This window comes from Colossoma macropomum, unplaced genomic scaffold, assembly GCF_904425465.1.
Source record: "Colossoma macropomum unplaced genomic scaffold, Colossoma_macropomum, whole genome shotgun sequence".
In the NCBI taxonomy this organism is placed as follows: Eukaryota; Metazoa; Chordata; class Actinopteri; order Characiformes; family Serrasalmidae; genus Colossoma; species Colossoma macropomum.
In genome coordinates, this window is record NW_023494801.1 from 11,847,856 (window position 1) to 11,866,622 (window position 18,767).

General features: G+C 39.5%; 1 protein-coding gene across 3 annotated transcripts; it reads right to left on the bottom strand.

Annotated features, from left to right (window-relative positions):
* On the bottom strand, positions 1-18,733 carry tlcd3ba (TLC domain containing 3Ba). Of its 3 annotated transcripts, none has more exons than XM_036589338.1 (8): positions 13,894-14,148; positions 12,489-12,631; positions 9,815-9,975; positions 8,964-9,047; positions 6,370-6,592; positions 5,561-5,656; positions 4,401-4,510; positions 1-3,161 (listed from the first exon to the last, which is right to left on the bottom strand). In XM_036589338.1, the coding sequence occupies exons 3-8, from the start codon at positions 9,937-9,939 to the stop codon at positions 2,906-2,908; spliced, it is 894 nt and encodes a 297-aa protein (XP_036445231.1). In that variant the 5' UTR covers positions 9,940-9,975; positions 12,489-12,631; positions 13,894-14,148; the 3' UTR covers positions 1-2,905. The 3 variants fall into 3 exon arrangements, with proteins under 3 accessions (XP_036445231.1, XP_036445234.1, XP_036445232.1); XM_036589341.1 differs by lacking the exon at positions 13,894-14,148 and adding an exon at positions 16,952-18,733 and having other exon boundaries at positions 2,906-3,161; XM_036589339.1 differs by lacking the exon at positions 13,894-14,148 and adding an exon at positions 12,806-13,051 and having other exon boundaries at positions 2,906-3,161.
* Between the last annotated feature and the right edge of the window lie 34 nt (positions 18,734-18,767).

Here is an 18,767-nt window from a genome sequence, read left to right on the forward strand (position 1 = left end):
TCTGAGTACAGGAGGAGACAGCGGAGTATATTTTAGCTGAGAGAACAGTAGAGTTACAGTAGAGCCTTCGGCCAGGCAGCCACAGCCACAGATGCCCATTCAGCAGAACATTTACAGGATGGATTCATTATGTACATTCAGTCCTCTCCAAATAAATAATAAATACATAAATTACTTAAATAAATAAATAATCATTACAACAAAGAGGGTACAGAGGTCACCATCTCCCAGTCATTTAACACTACTTGTGTTTCCCATTCTGGAGGGTCCCTTGTCATTGGCCTAAAATCAACACTTTTGCTACAGTTCGAGACACGTTCAGTAGGGCACAGCACAATGCAAAATTCAGACAGAGCTACACTGCCCGTCAAAACATTTTAAATAAATAAGCATGTTTTCTTTGTTGTTTTGCAATAACATTAAACAGAAAGCTGTTTATATTTGACCACTTTTCTTCAGCAAAAACTGCAAAGCTGAAGAAACAACTGTCAAAAATGCCACCTTGGAAATAATTAAATTTAAAATAATTTAAATTTCAAAAATCGATGTTTAAAACCATGTATCTTGTCTCTTCTAAGGGTCTCGAATTAGCCTTCTTTTATGCAAACCAATGTCAGGGATTAACAGGCTAATAGGCCTGTCACAATCATGAAATTTTAGCTGAAGATTAATTGCCACACAAATATTTGCCATTTAATTAATTAATTAATTTTTTTTGTCATTCATTCTATGCAACTATTAAAGTACAAGCCTCAAGTGGCCGAATTGGCTGAACTTGCTTCCTAGCTCCTAACTGACAACAGATACAACCCAATTTTTTTACAATCAAAAAATCTGCTCTTAATAATAAGTAAGACACTTTGATGAATATTAAGCTGGGTGTTGCAAAGCATACCTGAAGCAAAAAGCCGATTAAAAATCTTCCCATTTTTCTTACTAAATTGAGACTAAAAAAATCAGTGATTTTAAAAGAAGCCAGCAGTTTAAAACGAGCAGTTGAAGTTTTACGGAGCTGACCAAGAGCTCTATAAAGCTCTGAGAGATTGCACCCGCTCTTATTAAAAGAATCTCTGTCTACAGCTTTGCCCTACTGAGCATGCTCCAGGATACTGGCCCCATTTCAGTTTTGGTTCCCTTAGACTCAGTGCTGCTCTGGTTTACAACTATCTACTCATCGTACCGTGAGAGTTAACATGTTAAGCATGTGGCTGTCGTAGCTACATAGACGCCATTGAGCACATTTACTTTGTGAATGGAATAAACAAAAAACATTCTAATAAATAAGAGGAGTAAAACTATTGTCTCATTAAAAACCTACTGTAGTGGTTATGGAATAAGGGACTTTGATCCAGTAAAAGCCCTCTCAGACTATTCAGTGCATTGTATTGTCTGATACCAGCTCAGTGATGCAGAGAAGAGTCTTCTGCTTCTGAAACACAGAAAATGTAACAGTCTCACTTGGAAGTTGCTTCAGATAAAAGCATCTGCCAAATGAATAAATGTAATGTAAAGGTAAGAGAAAATCTCCTATTTCCCTTATAATACTGCTTATGGGTTGAGTGATCGTGAAAACTAACACATTTAGTGTAAAAGTTAAAGAGCAACTCCAACACCAAATGCATTCTCACCTTTACAGAGTCAAGAGACTTTAGCAATCTGCTTGGTTCTTTCAATTCAATCTGCAGAATTTAGCCACTGCAAAATGTAACAAAAGCTCCATAGTGTACTCACCAATGTGTCCTAAAAGAGTAGTTCAGTCAAAAAACGCTAATGCTACTAATAATAAATGAAAGTGAACATTCACCCACAGCATGATGGATATCTTACCAACTGTTGGCTAATAGCTAGTGTTCATAGTTGGCCCTGTTAGCATGTTTGGTCAAGCTATTCCTTTAATAAAGGTGAATGCTCATGGGTCTGAGTACTGGCACACTTTAGGGTTTAAGGCCCTACATTTAAGTCTGGAAAAAACTACTTGGATACAGACATTCAGAGAACCACTACAGTTTCCCTGGGTGCTCTACCAAGCAACCTCATCTCTCCAGGCTCCTTCTCAAATCTTTCTTCTTCCAATTGTGGCAAATCAGAGGCAGAAAGTAGCTTATATGTAAAATAATCTAGTCATAGTAAAGAATAAAAACTAATAAATAAGGAGGGTAAAATAAATAACATTTGATTCTACATAAATAATTAAATAATAATAAAAAAACTATTCAAAAATTGACACCAATTACATCTGCTATGTACAGACTGACAGAAGAGCTGTTCCTTTTTCCAGTCCTCTCCATGAAACAATGAAATGAATGAAGCTACACAAAGAGACAGAAGCTGGAAAGATGGGTCCCTCTCTCCATCCCTCCATCTTTCCTCACTCTTCATTCTCACAATGGAGGGCCACAGACTGGAATACTGAAATAACCTTTGTTGCATTTTTCCCCTTTTTTGTGGTTAATATGGTAATGGTCATGTACAAATGATGGGCTAGCACTGCTGTACAATATACTACATTCTCCCTCTCCCTAGCTGTATGAAATTCAATCATGGAATATTTCATATTCAGTTTGAAGAATACAATCTGTGTTTGGTCTGAACTTCGCTCCGCATCAGCGGTTTTTGCTTTGACGAGAGTATGACGCAGGCTTTAGGAACATGCTCCTGGAATTTTTCCGCAGAGGAAAAAAGAAAGGATGGAGACAATCACATCTTCAGTCTTTCCATCTCTCTCTCTCTCTCTCTCTCTCACTCTCACCTTTTTCTCCTAACCCCTACCCAACCCAACGGAGCAGTGGGACACCCACTACTTGTATAATATTAGCATTAACCCTCAAGTTCTAGGGTGAGGCCTCAAAACAGTCCCTGTTAGACTCACAACCCTTTTCCATCCATCTTCTGTTCTCTCTCATTTTCAGTGTGAGCTGGGCTCTCTCTCTGTCTCGCGGGGGCTGTAGCCGTTGGCGGGAGGCAGGATAGGGGTTTTGGGGTCAGAGTTTGTGCTGCCGAGTGGGGGGCGCTGGTGGCGGGACGCCCCACTGAAGAGGCGGAAAGCTCCCCTGCAGATCAGAGAGAACCAGTAGACCTGCGGAGCCATGAGCAGAGCTGCCCCCAAGTTACAATGCCAGGGGACGGATAGCGGCACCATGTACAGAGGGATGGACGCGTACCTGCCAAACACAAATGCAGACACACTGGTTATCCTGCAGTCCAATTCAGTATTTTGGGCAACACGTCTAAATCTAAGGCCTAAAAGAAAAAGATGATGCAGCACCATCAATTTTCTCAAAGGAAAATTTATTATTTTGACCAATTATTATCACATTAAAGGCTAACTGTAAGTCTTAATGTGCTCTAAACCACATGAGCAAGTCTGCACAACCTTAACGAAGACCTGGATGCAGTTTGAGCAGGTTGAGAGATGTTTTGGTGATTACAGAAACAATTTGGGCTCATTGAGCTCTGGTGTTTGTTAACAACGTTAGCCTCGTGAACTATTACTTTAACATTCTTCTTGCACTGTGCACATTTACTGTGTCTCTCACTATATTTGTTGCCAGCCAAAAATGTCTCAAGAGAGCCCTTGTATTGTATTATACAGACTGTTACAAACAAGACAGGAGATGACTGCAGGAGTCAAGATGATTAAAGAGGCCCTTCAGTAGCACTGAGGGCACATCAGTACGTTTTAGCATTCACACTAAAAATGATGTGGTTACAAGCATCCCTGACCACCTCCAAAATTGGACAAAGTGATCAGATCATAATGTCACAAGACACGTTAAACTCGGTTCACAACTGTACTTGGCGCTGCCCACTTAAGATCGGATCATCCAGGACAGTCAAGTGTAAATGGGGCCTTTGGTATAGTGTATGAATGCAGAATGGGTGTACTACTTTTATTCATGACAAAAAAAAGTGCTAAACATGCATTACATATCTACAAATATGAGCACCACTATGATGAAAGCGTATTCATCATATTCAAGAACAATACATTCTGTCACACTTGCAAATTCATACACTTGATAGGGCTCAGGCCACACAAATTGAAGATTATGGTAAGCATGTGTCAATTTTGACACAGCAAATGCCAGATTTTCTTGACCAAAACTACTGGCTCTCAGTTTTGCATTCACAAATTTTAATTAAGACAAGACAAAGGGCAAGATGACAGACCTTCTCATGAGAAGTAGTGCTCTGTATCTTAGGATCTAAAAATGATCCTTAGCTGAGATGCATTATCAATGGAAATGTGAGCATACCCAACACAATGATGGAGCGGAGCACCTGCACCAGATATCAGCCCAACAATGCTAAAGAAATTGTATGACACAGAGAGAGAGAGAGAGAGAGAGAGAGAGAGAGAGAGAGAGAGAGAGAGAGAGAGAGAAATACAGCAAACATACCTGCCATAGGCGTAGTAGAGGTAGGGGAAGAGAAGAACTCGACAGACGAAGAAAGTGACCAGCATGAGAGCTCCATTGACTTTATGAAGCAGAGTGTGCTGCTGCTTGTACTGAGGCACAGAAGGAAGAGAGAGAGATAGATAGAAAAAAAGAGAAAGAGAAAAAAAGAGAGAGGGGTGAGTAACAGACAAGCTTGAGAAAAGAGAAAATCGTGAGGCCAAGCAGTGCATCCGAGTTATTAGTTCTGCATAGAGTGATTCAGTACTACTATGCTGCCTCTTCCAGTGAGTGAGTAAGCCATTGGAGGCAGCATGAACAGTCATTAGGGACACAAACAGAAGACGTCTGACAGCTATGCACAATTCAGCCCTTTCAATCAATCAACATCAGTAAGATCAGAAACACTACAGTGATTAAACTAATGAAGCAAAGCAGTGCTCTACATAATTCACAGTAGAGAGAGAGCTAGAGGCTAAGAAAGACTGCAGTCGCCAAGATTAGCTGAAGGTATGCTTGCTCATGGAGGACTGAATTAGTATATGAAAAAGATGAGGAGAGAAATATAAGGAAAAAAGAAAGAAGAGAAAGAAAAAAAAGAAAGAAAGGAATGGGGACAGGTGAATGGATGATAGTGTAATTTGAGATAAGTGAATGGGTGATTACTAAAACAGTAATTTGTGAAACAAACAGTATCGAGTACATGAGTGAATGAGGCATAAAGAATTAGGTGGGTCCAGGAAAGATAAATAAAGCAGTATGCAATAGCTAAAGGAGTTATAGGTAAAGCAGAATTGAGTATGTGAATGAGTGGTGAAAGAAGTACTATGAGGTAGATGAATGGGTGATGGATACAACAGTATTGTGTAGGTGAAGGAGTGATGAATAAAACATTACTTCTATGGAATGAGTGGAGAATGAAGCAATATGGTAGCTGATGGGAGATGAAAAAAGCACTATGGGATAGGTGATTAAGTGATGATTAAAGCAGTATATAACAGGTGAACAGGTGATGGATAAGTAGTACTGTGTATGTGAACAGGTGATGGATTAAGCAGAATATTTCAGGTAGGTGAATGAATTATGAATAAAGCAGTATGGGCTAGGTGAATGGGTAATGGACAAAGTGGTGAATGGTAGATGGGGAAGACAGTGTTGTTTACCTGAATGAGTATTTTTCCCAGACAAACGGATGGAGTGCTTAGTTCAGCCAGGAACATTACACCTTGGAAATAATCCCCCTTTCCCTGCCTCCAGAACTGTGGGAAAAGAGAGATAAGGATGGGGGAAAGAAAGAAAGTATTTTTTTCCTTTGACATACAAACAAGAGGCATGTTGCTGTCATGGCTGTGTCATTAGGGCTCCTGTCTTATCTGCTTAATACACGCTCACTCATCTAAGAGTGCGACTAATGGCTGGTTGCCATACCGCTGCTGACAGCCACCGTCTCCATGGTTACAGACAGAGAGTGATGGGGAGGTGTAATGACAGGGTAAGGGTACAGAAGCCCTTTAGGGACATGTTCACATGCCAATCATCTGCTGATCACATCACATGCAATCTGCAGTGACGCTTCAAAAGTAGAAGTAAACCACAGGGACTTTATAATCCTGACACAATAAAGCTACTCTACAAATATTTTACATTGAAGCAGTTACTCTGCCTTTGAAACTGTACCTTATAAAAGCTAGCTTCTAAAGGGCATTAAATACTTTTATGATCAGTTTTCAACCAATGTGTGAACCCACAGTGCAGTTCCTCACTCATTTTTTCAACTTACATATTAGTTTCACAATAGTCAGAGAATAATTTAAAGTACTTACTTGACTTAAATTACTATCAGAAAATACTATGTAATTATATAAAAAAAACAGAGGAAAAGGGATCAAATATGACTTTTGTTTTGTGCCCTGCTAAGTGGTACATTGCTTGTTATCCTACATCACAGTAAAACATGAGATCTTCAACTCACCACAGATACTGGAAAGCAGACGGTAACCATAACAACATGATGTAGCACCATGAGGAATTCACGCCGCAGGTAGCTGCCAATGGCTGCGCCCATAGGCTTGACCGCACCCTCTTCCTCGTGACCTTTGACTTGCATCTTGTACCAGTAGCACATGAACATGGCGTAAATGTCATAGACAAAGTAAGGGACCGCAAACAGGATGTAGGTGCTGGTGAGCCAATGCCTGCAGGAGAAAAACAGAAGAAGAGAAGAGCCACACCCATCAAACAGCTGATTGCATTTTTGAGGTTTAGGTAGTCTTTCTTCTCTATTATTTCTAAGGATGTCAAGATCCAATCTGACAGACTGATATCATAATCAATCAAGGCATATTTTAATTTTTTAAGCTATTCACTGCATTTTATTAATTTTACTGTTGTAAAATAATAATAAATTTGTAAACAATATTCTCTGTAATGCTGATCCAGGTAGATCTAGTCCCATTTCTACACTGTATAAATGTTGTATTGTTATGTATTGGCATTGGTATCGACAGATATGTACATAAAAAAAAAAATAGATTTCTGCATCATCCCACAGTTCCTGTATCAACTCATCCCTATGTGTAATATCTGCAAAGCCAGCGTTTTAACTGTTGTGAAGCTTCTTCTTACAAGCATTCTTACAAACACTGTTAAACTAGCTGTGTGCAAAATGTGAATTAATTGCTGCTTCAGGTCTATGTTTGCCACTTGCTCTCAGTAGCATGCATCTAAAACAAGGTGAAAATTCACTCGCAACATTTACATTTGCAACTAATGTAAAAAACGCAATGCTTTCGCCATAGCTAGCATTGACAGCAACACCATATTCAAGAACGAAAGAAACAGCCTACTTTACGGACGTTAAAGTAACTTTCAAACAGGTAGTCCAAAAAAACCCAAAAGATATCAGTTTGGAGAGTATAACACTACATACACATGAAATCTTAACTGATTTTATGGCAGTATTTGAATGTTACTGGTAGTTAAAACTGTCAGAACTGTAAATCAAACTGGATAATAGGTCAACATTATTTTAATTTCAAAAGAGGACACAAATATATATCAGTTCAGAGAGTCAAAATATTCACATACTAAAAATGAAGTGATTTCAATGTAGCATTTTAAAGGAATTAGCAGACTAGTACATCTTACCTAAATTGGATTGATTTTACTAACTTTTATGTACTTGACACGACCTGGGCAATAAGGCAAAAATGCAATACCACAATGCTTCAAAGCGTTTTCATGATATGGGATATGTCATGATACTTATTTTTTCTGACATCTGATAAGTTGGAACAAAAAAGTATTGTGACATTTAAAATATACTATCAAAGACAATGAATACTATGGCATGTATTTAACATTTTATACCATGCTACACTAAATCTAATTAAACAGGAATAATTATGCTCTCTTTATAATCAAACATGCAGATGGGAAGTGTGAAGAGTACTGACAATATTCACAACATGCTCAGTAAAACACTTTGTAACATATCGAGATGTAATTTATCACAATAATGATACATACTGTCATATTGCTAAGCCCATAATACCCAACATGTACTGTGTGGCTCTATTATCTATGAAAGAGATCAGACTCAGTATCAGCAAATGCTTAATGTTTAAAAACTAAAATTGGAATCTGGGGAAAAATAGATAAAAAAAGGATCAGGACATCCGTAATTATTATAAAACTTCATCAGCAGAAAATCACTAAGAGCTGCTGTGTGGAATCTTCTGCAGTACTTGACACCTTTCTAAACACCACCAGCACACAACAGCCCAGGAGATGAGAACTGAGCTGCACTATTCAAACTAGCCATGGTTTCTACTTTTCCTAAACTTTGACTACCAAAATCACATCCAGAACGTTCTCCCACCCCTGCCCCCAATCTCCTCCTAACTCTGCTCCTCCTGTCCTCTCTTCTGCTTCAATCTCTCACCTGAACCTGAACACGTGCATATTATGGCTGAGTGACAAATCAAGCCCTGACTAAAGCCATGACAAAGTGAACTTCGCTGCAGTGTCTGAATCTCAGGCGGCTCCACTCCACCACGCTGCTGTGGCCATCAGAATGCCAAGGAGGATTTACAGAGGAAAACTAATTAGGTTGAGAGTCTAATTAGATTACAGGGACATAAGGTGAGCTAAGAGGGAAAGGCACATTCTTAGAAGAGCTCACACATATATACAACTTTACACTGAAGTGCATACCCCCCTGTACTTCGTAAGTTTCAGGTTTGGGAAACTAGACACTTAATAAATCAAAGAAAATTATTCTTCATTAACTAAAGCTGTACATTATAGCTGTTGTTACTCGTGTGGTTGTCATCAAATGGATACAAACCTTAGCTCTCAAAGAGGATAAACACACTAGCGGTATCTTGACATGCATCATTATAATTTAATAAGCAAATCATGACCAACACACAAACACTATTTAGACATACATCATAATATATTAATAAGCAATTCAATACATTGCAGTATAAATAATTGAATCAATAGCTTGGCCATGATTCCAGTGAGCCAGAAGAATAACATTACTCTTAATCTAACACTTACTGGTCTTCAATGATGTCTTTACAAGATGATGCGATGATATACCCAGCAGAGGAGGCCATGATGGCTTGAACGGATGACACTAGTCTGCAAGACAGAGTGAGAAAAAAGAAATATGCATGATCTCTTGAATGAGAGAAGAAATTTTGTGAACTCTACCAACTAACTAAGATGTTCCAATAAAATGTCCTTTGATCACAATGCACAGAACTGCCGTGGCTCAAAGGTTTCTCCAGAACATCTCTGATTTGGAGGTGTTAACCTTCTACAAGGAACAGACTTCTATGTGGCATTTTTTTTGCAGACTGTAGTGCTCAATTTCTATTCATTTACTGAGTTTAACATATTGGGGGGAAAAAAAACATTATATAAAACATCCCATAACCTTGACATAGACCACAATTTACATTTATTTTTTTCCAACATGTCAAATTCAGCAAATAAACATCAGCATGTGCTCAACAATGCGTGTTAGTTTGTTTACACTAGTAATTCACATCCACAAGGGGGGCGAAGTTCAGGAGGCTGGCAATGTGTTTCCTGCCACAGTAAAAAGGACTTACCACATAAATTATGCAAGACTGACAGATTCTGCATCCTGGGATTACTTTAACAATAATAAAGCCCTACTGTTCAGTTCTGAATGCCTGATGACTAATACATTTAATCCATTTTCTCCTTCTGCTACACTTGGCATCATCAATATGTCAGTTTGTATCACAGACAAACTACAGTTTGCTTGCAGATGGTAGCCAGCTACTCAGGATGCACACCCAGAGTCTAGTTAGCTTAAGCTAACCTGGGAAAGGAGGGCTAGAAACAGAGCCTTTACATTAGCACAGGGTGAAATGTACCTGGCAGAGACGATGACAGCGTCGCCCTCGCTCCATCTCAGACCGGGTGCGTATTTCAGGCATCGCTTGGACAGCAGGAAAAGGCCTGGGAAGAATATGGAGCCGGCCGCTAGGATGCTGAGCATGGTCCCTGCAGTGCTTCTCTGCTTCTCTGTCTATCTCTGAAAGGGAAAATCACAGGTTTTAGAGCATGCAGAGGGGTGTATTAGGACAACCAACAGTAGCTAACAAAAGTAATTTACATGTAAATGACCAATGCTACCCTGCTCTTCTCACACAATTCAACAAAGTTCTTCTACTATGAAAAAAGCCATGAAGATCACTATCAGCTTGTGAAGGACTAACATCTATTCTTAAATATTCGCCTAGAGACATGAGCACAACACTCTGAATTACAATCCAATTTTTCAAAATAAATCAGCATGTGGCGCAGTCACCCACAAGTGGCACAAAAAAAGAAAGAAGAAAAACAGCCCTAGGTTCAATTCAAACTATGAAAATTTGGCCTGTGTGGTACATACCCTGGTGATTTTTTTAAAGATTAACACATATACTGACTCCATAGATGCATATTAAAACATCCAAATTTCACACCTGAATCAATTAGTCTGACGTGAATGACTAATCAGTCATTAATATTCTTGGTCATGCTTGTTAGTGATAGCTTCTAGCATTCGATACTGATGAGTACACTGTAATAAATGTACAATTACAAAAATATTATTTGTTTATGTTTAAAAGCTCAAGCATTTAGTGGCTCAACAATTACTATTTTACATTAAAAGACAACAGAACAACCTACAAATTACAAAGAGAGTACTAAAATGGTGTGTATCAATAGTTATTTGTATTTCTTGAGTTTTCTTTGTACTTTCTTTCAGGAGGACTGCTCATCCATTTTTTTCGCATGCAAAAAGAACTGATGCAAAAGTTCACAGATTTTATTTTGCATTTGTTTGAATGTGTTTTGTTACTCTGCTCAAGTCATTGAAGACCATGCAACAAAAAGTTGTTTTACTCTTTTACTGGTTAGATCTTCACTGTATCACTGCACTTCAGTGTATGCTACATATTTATATATTAGAGGCAGCAACAAATACACTAAAATGACCTGTTTGTGCAACCAAGGTCAAAAAAGTGATTCTAATTCTTTAATTACTACAGAGTCTGATTCGGGACTCCTGTCTAATCCATATTTAGTATAAAAGAGGGAGGGTGTTACCAAAATAGATTCAGAAAAGATTAGCAAGCCGGAGATTTAGAAAGATTACTGCGGGGAGTGGAAGGGCGGCCAGACGGACAGAGGAAGAGAGAAAAAGAAAGGGGATGGGGTGGGATGGGGGTGGAGGGGTGATGGTATTCAGTGGTACAGTAGCCAGAAAAGGGTGGGCATTGTTGAGAGAGGAGGGGGGACAGGGACAGTATTGTTCCCCCGCTATAGCAGGACCATAGATGGAGGTCTCTGGATTCTGCCCGCAACAGTACGACAAAAGGTCAATAAAACACACGTACGACAAAGAAACATATGCAAACAAGCTGACAAACATCTTATGAATTGCACAGCAAAAATGCGGCACTCAAGTTGGAAACGTCCTGAAGGGATGTGGGCTAACATGATGAGAGTTGATGGAGCAAAACACGCAAGCAGCCATCGACTTGTACTGCTTGTGTCTTTCTGCGTGGATGGGACTGCTTCATTCTGTACACGCTGCTGATCTGACAAGACGGACAGCTTCAGCCAGAGGTTACAGACGATTTCGTCGAGGAAGCATGGCCAATGTGGGCAGTGTGACGAAGATGAAGTTGGCTTCTTAGTCGAATTTTCCGTTCCACCTTAAACGGTGCAGCAGTTGCATTCCTGCGCCTGTACATTTTTCACGTAGACGCACCATTTAAGGTGGACCAAGAAATTCTGATAAGAAGCTGGCAAATATGAAGCCCACTTAAGCCTCGTGGCAGCATGACGCTAAATTAACGCATACCATCAAAACATAAGATCGCGCCACCTTAAAACAATTTGCTGTGAAATTATTATACAACACTGTTAGCTAAGCTACGTCCAACTGGTCACAGAGTGCTACTGATTACCCACCGAATCACTGGCTAACAAAAAGATGATGATAATGTGATAATAGAAGCGGACACTATTAATAAAATGACACATGCTGGCCTTCGCCTTTTGAGCTAAGCTCATAAGTACCACGCACGCTGCTATGTTTCTAGCCTGCTAGCGGGCTAACCTAGCTGAGTCCTTCCCATTGTGTCACTGCCACTCCATCAGTCCAGCAGCGCGTGGTGCAAAGGGACCTTTTCAACACTGCCGGCTAACAGGTTGCAGATCACACACAATATACGTTTCAGCTAGAGACTAAAACGCCTCCGAGCATCTCAGGAATAAGACTGTTTCTTCTCTCCAGTTGAAAACAATTTAAAGCAAATCAAGTAGAAAAGCGGGGAGCCTAAATGTGAATAAACTGAGGCCCCGTGCTCTGAAATGCTCATCCAGCGAGGTTAAATTACTACAGGATTCAGCCAATACGACGTTAAAAGGCATTTTCTTCCACCTATCATCAGGTTAGCGGGTTAAAATAAAGGCTGGAGTCGTCAGACTAAGGCAGGGCGGTATTGCAGAGGAGGAGAGACGCATGCCAAAAGCAGAGAGGCGGACATTTACATGGGAGCGGAGCGGCGTCCTTTCAGGCCCTCGAGTCCTGTCACAGCCGTGAGGAAAGCGTATGGCGAGGTCCAGGAGGCATCCGAAAGACCGTCCACATGTTTTTTCTCAGATATTTATCAGGTGGATTCCAGAGAGCTTGGCTGAAGGAGAGACAAATAAAAAGCACCCCAAGTTACAAAGCTAGCTAGGAGTGAGCGCTGAGACAACGTGACTCTTTCCCACTGTCAGCATCCAACAGAGCAAAGCTTTGGCAAGCAAGCTAACCCACCGCCTCCACAGACTCTCCCAAAACAAACAAAAGCGGGCTAACCCACCTAGCTTTTGTCACATCCAACGACCCCTACTGCTTCTATTCGACCACTTTCCCACTTACACGAAGCCTTTTCAGCATTAATAATTCGTGGTTGACAACGAGCTCACGGCCCCATCCCATCACTCATGGTGTTTCCGTAGTGATTTACGTTATATATCGCGGCATGATAGCCGGCTAGCTAACGAAGCTGGAGTTGGTTTTCTATTCGCCGGCGCGTCATTCGAATTTCCCGTTCCACCTTAAAATGATGCAGCGGTTACATTCTGTAGACTGTTCACTTAAGGTGGAACGGACAATTAGCATTAGCTAGTGTGTCAGCGAATAGAAATGTTAATTATGCTAACTAACGCTAGCCCAGTAACGACTGAAGCAAAACATACAAGCAGATAACTGCAGTCAGGTTTGTTTTAAACATAGCATTAAGCTAGTTAGGTTAGCGAGGAGATATGCTAATAAACTACTGCGCTAAAGTTAGCTAGCTAGACACTTCGAGCAGGTAGGATAGGTTAATTGCTCCACTTTTTAAAGCTTGAAGCAGATAGTTAGCTAGCTTACGTAGCTTTAGTTATGACAGTGATTGTTTTTCTCTCTCGACTGAAATGCTAACAAAGCCAGTGACACGGGAGAAGCGAGATTATGTTAATATAAGATGTGTGTACCCCATCAGACACATTTGACAGTAAAACTTGTGCAAATACAGAATCAAATAAATGAGGATTGCGCAGACAAGGTGAATAGAAAGGCAAGTAGGTTATCAGTTTTTTCTGTACAAACTAAACATTGACTACATTTTACAGCAGGGTTTAATGCGAAATGATTAGAAATGAGTGCACGAAACCTAACTAGCCATCTCCCTAGTTATTATTTTGATAGCTAACGTTAGGCAACATGACTCAAAATCTTCGCAGCTAAAATGACTCAGACGCTAAACGTTAACCTAGCTGCCTAAACAGCTTCATGAAATTGGTCTGAAAGCCAGAGCAGCCATGCTAGGAACAGCTTAACTGTTACTGGATTTAGGTTTGTTGAAAGGAAACATGCATGTAGTGAATTCTGCTTGATACAAAACTTGATTTAAAATAGTCTTACCTTACGCTGCATTGATCACGCCTCGGCATACGGATTTGTCGCATTAACTATCTTCTGTCTCTGTGCTAAAATATGTTGACGAGCTTCATTTCACTTTTAAATCTGCGCCGCGATTACCGGCAGGCGAGCAACGATTGGCTGAGAGGTGCGAATGTTGCCTCCTTGCGTTTCACTTATTGGTTTATTTTTTGATTGGCAACATTCGCATCCAATGGAAAGTCAAAACAAAGTGACCTGATAGTACAAGCGTTTGTTAACTGTTTATTGCTTGTATTTCGTCTTAGTTGCCATTACAATATTTAATGGATAACTGAAGGGTTGATCGATCGTTAAGTATTGTCCGGTGAGTGCGTGTAAGTACCTATAAATGTATTAACCATAGTAAGTACATTACAATTACATATATATTTCTAACATATATATATATATATATATATATATATATATATATATATGTAATACATTTATGTAATTACATAAAATATGCATTAAAACAAAAGGACAAAATAGTTCATTGTATACAATTAATCCATGTGTAATTACATAGGAATTAACCCTTATTTAAATGTTATTTATAAGTGGCTACTGATTGTTATTTCAGCAACCTTTAATTAGGCAATCCAAGTAATTTTGCAATCTAATTATTATCCAAATATTGTTGCTTACAATGCTTGTTTTGAGCAAGCCCATAGTTTCAGTTCCAGATTTGCAGTGACTCTTCTGCTAATGAGACCTCATTTTATACAGTATAGTATATGCATGCAGGATGGTCTTTGGAAAGAAAGTCCTGGTTTGCCAGAAAACACAACACAAACACTTTGCTTGAGTACTGCAAAACAAATCTAGCTTTTACTCTTTCTAATTTCCCAGACATACAAACTTCAGTTCCTAAAAAAGCTGTGGAAGTATGTGAAACGCTTATGCATTGATAAAAGTATAAAAAATACAACATTGGATGTTTTTTGTAATGACTGCAATTGTATTTTTTTGGCGTATATACGCTCATTCCAAATCTGGTACCTGCAACATGTTCCAAAAGTTAGGACAGGAGCATGTTTACCGCTGTGTTACATCCCCTTTCCTTTAAGCAACACTGAAGACACCAACCGATCAAATTTAGAAAGTGGAATTTTTTTGCCATTGCTTTATCATATAAATCTTCAGGTGCGCAAATGAACAGGGTCTGCATTGTCATATTTTGCACTTCATAGTGTGCCATACGTTTTCAACGAGAGACATGTTTCTCAGGCAAGCAGGGCAGTTTAGGACCTGGACTTTCTGATCATGCAGAACGTGACTTATTGTAGTCATTTGAAATTGGCATGGACAATTTTTGGAATTAAGATTTGTAATATAATATTACTGTACTTTCATTCATAACTAAATATTAGCTTGATATTGTTCAACACTTTAAGCCATGTAATAAGGCTGCACATACTTTTGACTCATTGGGTCATACTGTTTTGTATTTTGTGCAAAAAGGCCTCGAAATCATGGAACTATATTTCACTAACGGAATGAAATTTATTGCAGGAACATGACATATTTAGTCTAAATTTATTGTTATTAAATTTTAATTCCCATTCAAATTTAATTGCAGCGACTTTAACTTTTGGGGGTGGTGGGGTGTGGATCAGTACAAGTTTGTCCCAAATTTGTAAACTAATGTGTTTGATATGGTGTCAGATTCTACATGCTACTAAGGTCATTCTCAGGCCAAAGTAGAATAAATAGATTACTGTTTCTAACAAAGCTGATTATTGACATGCCTTTCTTAAAACAGACAATGTCAGGGTGCTTTTATGTGATTATCAGGAATGTGTTGACTTGTATTGACAGAAATGTAGTTGACAAGATGCCGAATGACAGTCAATGGCAGATTATCTACAAGCAACATTTACCTTTCTAATGTAGTTTCTAATCTGGCAGATGGGCAGCAGTTTGTGAGGAGATACCGCTCAAAATACACTGTCCAAAAGTATCCAGACACCCCTTCTAATTCAGCTCTTGAGGGAGCATTAACTGCTGACACAGGTGTGCAACTGTGCATACAGATTGTATAATCTCCAAAAGAAAGCACTGACCAATAGAATGAGCAGCCACACATGAGCCTAAGGTCACCATGCCTAATTCCATACGTCAACTACAGAGCTGTAAAGCCCCCCAGCATTGGGCTGTGGAGCAGTGGAACTGCGTTTTCTTGAGTGATGGACCAGCCAATACCTTTGAGCTGAACTGGAGAGATCCAAAATTGATCATCCAACATCAGTACATGACCTCACTACTGCTCTTGTGGCTGAATGCAATTAAATTCTCACAGCAATGTTCCAACATCTTGTGTAAAGCCTTCCTAGAAGAATAGAGGCTTTTACTGAAGCAGAGGGACAACCTCCCTTATTAATACCCTTGATTTCAAAGAAATATTGGATGAGCAGGTGAATATCATCAAAAGTAATACTAAATGTGCCCATGATTTCACTGGTCCAAACAATGAATCTGTTCCTCGGTGCACGATTACACGTCTTTTGTTTAGGTTTCCTCAGGTATATGTGGTCTGATTGCATAGTCGTTATTGACCTGCTTTGCTCAGTGAGCTCTAGCTTCTGTAATAGCAGGTTAAAAGGTTCGGACTACGGACTCTTATCTGAATCCACTCTCCTAAATAATCCCTTTGTCCCCCCTAAAACTCTGACAACCCCTTTAAAAAAGAGCCATTCTACAAACAGAGCACAGTGACTACTAGTCAGCTGACGAGGCACGCCGTCTCCAGTGTCTATCTCTTTATTGACTATTTCACCCTACGCCACCCTTTTTTCTTAAAAATTTCAAGTATTTGTTGTGAACACAAAAGTCGAAGGGAAAAAAAAAACATTTTCAGTTAAATGCAATGACAAAAAATAAATTAAATGAAAAACAACCAACAAATAATCAACAACCATCTTTTAAAACAAGTTCTCAATATTACCATAGTCATAATAGTCATTAACACAAAATATCAAGTATTCTGTTTCATCATAAAATGTCTAAGTTCTATGATCATGACTAATGCAAATCTCACCATTAATCGAAACTTCTCCACTCTGTAGTCGGCAGTCAGAACAAGAAAACCAGACCCAACGTTTCTCTTCATGTCACTACACTGCTAGATCTTCTACCAACACAACGGCAAAGTGGTCAAACAACATAACCTTAAGAAATAAAAACAGACGAAAAATCCAAAATTGGTCACAATACACTGACAAACGCAGAAGAAAACTCAATATTTTTCCTATGATCAAATTAAATAACATCACAAAGTAGTTTTTTTTTCTTTTCTGTAAAATCATCAAACTCCTGAAGTACTGCAACTGGAAATCCCAAAGCAAATATACACATGCGGATCCATTTGTGGGGACATTCTTGAGGAGCAGTCCGCCAGTGCGCTGTGCGATCGGGTACGTACTGCCACCCGGTGGTGGCCAACATGCACTACAGTCTCAAGCTTTTAGAGCACTTCTGAGTCTTTTCACAAACAGCACCAGGAATCGGCCGCTGGCGCGGCCCGGACGAGGGTCCCTGCGTGTTTTACAGTCTAGTCTGTGATATGAAACCTGAGCTCAAGACTATTTAATGTTTATAATTTAAGTGGAAAAAAAAAAAACATTAATCAAATGAACAAGCAGCATTTTCCTCCAAAAGCGATCTGAGACAAGACCATCAGCCACGAAGCCCCCAATGTGAGAGTGTGAGAAAGAAAGAAAGGAGAGGGAGGGAGGGAGGGAGGGAGGGAGGGAGGGAGAGAGAGAGAGAGAGAGAGAGAGAGAGAGAGAGAGAGAGAGAGAGAGAGACTTTGCTGTTAACATCCTTTCATAATAAAAAAAATAACGCATGGCCACCATGTAGTAACGCACAGAAACAACTTATCTTGTGCCTACACCTTGTTAAGTTGTGGCCATGAATTGTTTTTATCAAAGGGGAATTCCACCAATCTTTCAAAATGTCTGCATAATTAAACCTTTAAGATGTAAACAAAGTAATTCAGTGGTTTGATGTAAAATGCTCTGTTCTAAAGAAAACTGTTCACAGTGGTGGTGATAGGAACCAGACGTCTGAAGTGCTTATTGCGTCTAAAAGCTCCCTCACAAAGTTATTACATAAAATAATTATTAATATGCTGCCAGATGCCCAAGATGTTTAATCATAGCTTTTTTATCCCATTCATAGCAGAGAAGCACATGCACTGTAAGGCAAAATAGTCCTCACTGCTTTACCATGATCAACACTACATATAAAAAACTCAAGACACCTCTAAGTTATCTGGTCATTTTAATAGTAAATAGCTATATTTCTATTGTAGACATCACCACCACTGTTAAAACATCCAAGTCAGTCATCGACCTCCCTGAATGACTTCGTTTACTTCTCAGTGACTGAATTATGCAGAAATTTTGTAAAACTGTGGATTTTCCCTTTAAGAAAGGATGTCACCAACAGGGCTCTGTTAAAGAGCAACGCAGTGAGAGAGACTGAGATCATTTTATAAATGAGTTGTAGGGGTAGTGGTTCAGTGGTGTAGCTCTGCAAATGTAGATATTAGCACAGACCCCTGTACAGTACATGGTTAATAACTGGGTTTAGTCTAAACACACTCACAGTCAGTGCACAGTGGATCTACTGAGGTAATGAGGATGTGAACAGCACAACACTGCATGTCTCCTAAACACACTCCACTCATGAACACACACACACACACACACACACACACACACACACACACACACACACACACACACACACACACACACGTCCAATTCAAGACTGCATCCCTTCCACCAGTCTCCCGCCCCGCGCCCTCCCCCCACCAAAACACTAAAACAAATTTTAGACAGACAACC